Source organism: Nyctereutes procyonoides, unplaced genomic scaffold (genome assembly GCF_905146905.1).
Source record: "Nyctereutes procyonoides isolate TBG_1078 unplaced genomic scaffold, NYPRO_anot_genome, whole genome shotgun sequence".
NCBI classification, from domain to species: Eukaryota; Metazoa; Chordata; class Mammalia; order Carnivora; family Canidae; genus Nyctereutes; species Nyctereutes procyonoides.
The window spans coordinates 6322373-6327665 of NW_026575034.1; the positions used below are offsets into that span (position 1 = coordinate 6322373).

The window sequence follows — 5293 nt, forward strand, 5'->3', positions numbered from 1 at the left end:
CTCCTTGTCTCCCAGGAACAGGGGTCAGGTTCAGATTTCACCAGGGAAATTCCCGAGTTTTTGAACCAACACCTATGTTGTTCGATACTATCATCCCCGTCTTATAAATGTAGAAAGGAGAATGGAAGCTGATGCGAGATCATTAATAGGCCAGGATTACAGTTTTCAAGTGAAGGCGATGAAGGCAGAATGTGGGCTCCCTGTGAGTCTCACCACCCGAGTCCCCATAAGCCTCCGACATCACACTCGGAGACATTCCCTTGCAGCCGTCTCAGAGGGCCCGAGTCCTGTGAAATACATTTTAAATAAATAAATAAATAAGCAAACAAACAAACAAACAAACAACAAATTTCAACCTCAGCCTTGGAGGCTTGCTTTGTTTGCTCTGCAGGAGAAAGGAGGAGGAAAGGCAATGAAAAGTTGATGAAGAGTGATAACACCTTGACGGTAGTTACTCATTCACCAAATCCCATCAAAGCCCTACTCCTGCCATCTGGACAGGCTGCTCGGTCCATCAGGAACGCTCTGGCTCTAGAACCCCCACACATCCTTTAAAGTACAGCTCAGGCACTTCCACAGGCACTTTCAGGTTCTGTCCTTAACCCAATGCAACTGCTTTAAAGGTATTACGCAACCCAGGGGCGGCACCAGGCGAATCCACCTGTGGACGCATCATTCCTGGAAGGCCAAGGTAGATGAGGAACTCAGAAGGATGGAACCATTATCCGCGGCCAGTCTGGCTACCCCACTCGCAATGATGTTGGCATGATCCTGAAGGCTTCATCTTTAGACGGAATCAGAGGCTCCTGCATTTCTGCACAACATGTGTCCCCTGTTACTGTTCCCAATTACGCTGTTTTACTATTTTTTTGTTGCTATTTTATCTGACTTGCCTTCAGGGCAGTAATTCAGTTTATTCATTTTTATATTCCCAGGACCTAGCAAGATATATAATAGTAAGTATCCGAAACATATGTGGTGACATGAGATAGTGAAGACAGCACAGGATTTCAAGTCATTTCCTGGATTGTGAACATGAGCGAGATTACATAGTTCTTTAAAGTCGTATTCTTCCCAGACAGGAGAACTTCAGGAAGGAAGTGGTCAGTGGATTCAAGCACTATCGGTGGGCAAGATTATCTCCTTTTCCTAAGCCCAACTCTCCCAAGAGAACTGGCTGCGGTTCCTGACACTGCGCAAAAGCCACAAGGTAAAAAGTGTCCGTTGAATTTAGTAGGAAGATCACCAGTGACCACTTTAAAACAAGTACCAGTGGGGGTAGTAAGAGTGGAAGCAGGTTGCAGAGCAACATTTCACTGGATTTATGTAAAGAAGAGGAGATGGGAACCACAGGCGGTGCTTATGATTATTTACTGTAAATGCAGGAAATGGGCAATGGTCACAATCAGCTGCTTTTCAAAGGGCTTTGGTTTAGTAGTTTAAATAGGGGATGACTTGAGCGTATTGCAGTTAATTGTTTAAAGAAAACAGACAATACAGAGAGGGTAACAAGGGGAGGGAATAATCTTACACAGGATCTCTGAGAAGATGGGAACAGAAATGAACAGATGTACTGGAGACAAAAAGAGGGGCAACTAACTTTTTCAATTTCACAGGATTACAGGGAAAGGATAATATGGGTACAAATGAGCTGATAGACTTAAAGGTGGTAAGGAAGTGAGGTAGCTCCAGTCTGGGCTTCTCGAAGCAACTGGTGGCATAGCACGGAGGTGGAAGAGCACAGGCCTGGGAAGCAGCTTTGTGGACCTAAGTCCCAGCAGAGCTTCTAATGGCGTAACCTCAGGCAGGATATTTAACACGCTAATGCCTTATTTCCCAGATGATGATAATCATCCTCTTACTCTCTCCGGTTGTTGTAAGGAGTCGACGACTTAATACAAGTACATTCATCCAACAGTGCTGAGCACAAGCTCTGGTGTCCTGTTAGCCAAGCTCCGGGTGTGAAGCAACAGCTGTGTGGGCTCAGACGTTTCAACAGAGGAGAGACAGTTTGAAGACAACGCTGTAGAGTACAAAAAAAGGAAGATCTAGGCAAACATAAGAGAGGTGGGAAGCAATGGCGAAGACCCGGTTCCAGCTGGCGATCATGGGGGTGCCTGGGTGGCTCCACTGGTGAAGCGTCTGCCTTTGCTCAGGTCATGACCCCAGGGCCCTGGGATGGAGCCCCTACATTGGGCTCCCCGCTCAGCAGGGGGGTCTGCTTCTCCCTCTCCCTCTGCCCCTCACCCCTGCTTTGGCGCTCTTTCTCTCTCAAATAAATAAAATCTTCAAATGGAAAAAAGTTGGTGGTCATGGGCAACCTGTAATCGGGGCATTTCTCAAAGCCCACTTCCCTTCCTTCAGGCCAGCAGTCCACAGGGAGAAGGCAGGGGGATGGGGCCAGCGAATGCTGTGGTGGGCCAAGAGTGAGGGGAGGGAATGGGGAGCCCCAACAGCAGGCTGAGGGGCAGGGCCAGGGACCAAAGCCAGAGGGCTCCCGAAGCCAAGGGGGCTCCCCAGGAAGAGGGCAGAGGCTGAGAAGTAAGAAAACAATGGAACGACCATATTTGGGCTGATGGGAGCAGGCCTGCTGGGAGACCTGTGGCAACCTGGGCCCTGGCCCTTGCCTGCGGGGCCAGGCGGGGAGCTGGGGGTGGGAGTGAGGGCTAGGGCAAGGGTGAGGCTCGGGGACAAAGGGAATTGTGATGGGTCTGGCAGGGAGCTGGGGGCAAGGGCAAGGGTGTGGCCCTGGGACAAAGGGAATTGTGATGGGGCCGGGTGGGGCCTGGGCGAGGCCAGACAGGGGGCAGGGTGAGCCCTGGTCACTGCAGGGGGTGTCCGGCCTGGGCCTTAGCAGCATGTGCCTGTGCTGCACAGAAGATGATGCCATCCAAGTGAACCCCGTGAGTGCCCAGGGCCCCTCTTCGCCCTGGGGCCCTGCGATTCCCACCATCAGGTTGTGACCACAGCAGGTGGTCCTGGGGCGCAGGTTTGGGGGTCCCCGGGAAGTAGACAGACGAGATCCTGGGTTGCAGGACCCACTTAGGAACAGGGAAAGCCCCCACCTCAAGGCCTTCTAGAAGTCAGGCACAGTCAGCGGGGTGTTGACTGACCCACTGCTCTGCCCCAGAGGTGGCATGGGGCTGACAGAGCGGGGAGGCAGGAAGTTTCTCAATATTGGGGAGGATGGGGGCCGGACATTGCTTCTGGCTCTTTGGATTAAACAAGTGGATCAAAATGAGGTGCGGGGGAGGTATTTAAGGTCCAATTTAGAAATCAGCAGAAGGTGTGGGGACCCCACAAACTAAACAGCCAAGCTCCCCATATCTCAGAAAACCATACCGCTTGCTGGGGCTCCTCAGTTACCCCAAGGACCGGCAGAAACATGTTTTGATTTCTTGTCCACCCTTTCCTTCATGATAAATCTCAGTACTCTACATGCTCATGCTCCCTCCATGTGGTTCATGACACTATTGCCATCCTCCACCCTGATTTTTACCTTAATGTTCTTATTCTTTCTTTTTTTATAAAGTCATTCCTTTTATTTTTTTTAATTTTTATTTATTCATGATAGTCACACACAGAGAGAGAGAGAGGCAGAGACACAGGCAGAGGGAGAAGCAGGCTCCATGCACCGGGAGCCCGACGTGGGATTCGATCCGGGGTCTCCAGGATCGCGCCCTGGGCCAAAGGCAGGCGCCAAACCGCTGCACCACCCAGGGATCCCTAATGTTCTTATTCTGAGCCTGCCTCTTGCCATTGAGATAATATCCATATGTTACATAAATTTAAAAAAAAAGTAGCATAGGCTTCCTATTATAATAACTAGTATTTCTATTTGCTCGTGCTTTTTGTTTGTGTGTGTGTGTGTGTGTGCGGTTTGTTTTGTTTTAATTTCATTTTACCTTTTGTGTAGGAAGGGCCAAGATGGCAGCATCCTTCGGAAGTCACTGCAAGGCAGGTAATATTTCAATAAATAATTCAATAAATAAGTTCAAAATTGTACCTTGGTTATGTTCCTTTATGCCTAGTGGTCTCCAATATGGTAGAACTTTTATTATCTAGATGCTTCAGTGTCACCTTTCATGGGACTCTGGGATCTTGAGACCACTATGAGAATGAGTCTTAACTAGGATAACTTAAATGCTTAATATGCTTGTTTTTTAATGTAATAGGAATAGAATGGCCGGATCATAGGGAACACAATTTTTTCATTGTTATAAAGTAATATGATGTAGTTTTCAAAGCCATTATGCCAAGTGTACTCTCAATGGAAATGGATAAAAGTTTCTATTATTCACATAACCTGCACCCCGATGGTCCATTATCTTCAAAGCATTCCAGTTAGACCCTGAGATTTCTGCTACTTATGGAGGCCACACAATTGGGGACATAAAAATCGCTGCTTAACATATGCAGCATTTAAGAGAACTAAAGAATGTGCATGAGTTTTGTTTTCTTATTTCTATAAAGAAAATCCCTTTGGGTTTTTTTTAATGAACAATTGCTTTTAAGACAAAAGTAAACATATATATCCATGAGCCTTAGATCCTACCGTTGCTGAAGTGGGAATCAAAAGTAAATAGTCTCACTTGAAAACTCTAGAGATGCTCTGATGGGTTTTCTTCATCTATGAACCCCGTATTTGAAAAAAAAAAAAAGATTTGTTCCTACTTTTATGTAGCTATGTAAACCATATCCACTGACTGTGTTTATCTTTTTTTATTGGCACTAACCAAAAATATAACCAGCATGTTAACTTTTTATGTTATAAAAAGTAAAATTTGTCTTCCTTCCCTTTAATTTTCCAAAAGTCCAGAGATAAACGTATTGAGAATATGAAAAACATAAGGAAAGAGAAGAGGAAATTTAATAAACGGTTTTCAAGACCTGCTCCTCTTCCAGAACCAGGACTCCTAGTAAGTACAATATAGAGACTTCACTAAAAGTAACAGGTCCTTAAATGCAAAAGATATCTTCATTTTTAATTTATGTAGTACTCTAAATTTTGGCTTTCCTCTTTCCTTTGAGAAATAGTGTAGGTGTATTCTGAGAGATTACTTTAAAACTCCTCTAATCAAAACCTCAACTATTATTTAAATCTCTTTGTCTGGGTAAACTTTACTGATGGGACATGACAAGGTAGGGCTCTCTAAACCCTTCTTTAGGGAGTCCGAGACGGATTCCAGGCCAGGAGATTGATTCTCAGTGCATTGGCAAATGAATTGAGGCAAGAACTCCATAGCAACTGAGGGCTTCTCTCTTCCTCTTGTACTCTCCCTGGTTTTTGGGA

At 46.1% G+C, this 5293-nt stretch overlaps 1 protein-coding gene across 1 annotated transcript; it reads left to right on the top strand.

The window, feature by feature from the left end:
- Nucleotides 1-2858: 2858 nt before the first annotated feature.
- On the top strand, nucleotides 2859-4934 carry CCDC179 (coiled-coil domain containing 179). The gene is made up of 3 exons (XM_055317589.1): nucleotides 2859-2903; nucleotides 3917-3961; nucleotides 4815-4934. Exons 1-3 carry the CDS (start codon nucleotides 2859-2861, stop codon nucleotides 4932-4934), a joined length of 210 nt encoding a protein of 69 aa, XP_055173564.1.
- The last annotated feature ends 359 nt before the right edge of the window (nucleotides 4935-5293 follow it).

Excerpts from the sequence above, each read along its gene's own strand:
- CCDC179 (XM_055317589.1), top strand. The coding sequence starts at position 2,859 with ATGTGCCTGTGCTGCACAGAAGATGATGCCATCCAAGTGAACCCC. Across the intron at positions 2,904-3,916 it reads ATGCCATCCAAGTGAACCCC|GAAGGGCCAAGATGGCAGCA; the intron begins GTGAGTGCCCAG and ends CCTTTTGTGTAG. Across the intron at positions 3,962-4,814 it reads CGGAAGTCACTGCAAGGCAG|TCCAGAGATAAACGTATTGA; the intron begins GTAATATTTCAA and ends ATTTTCCAAAAG.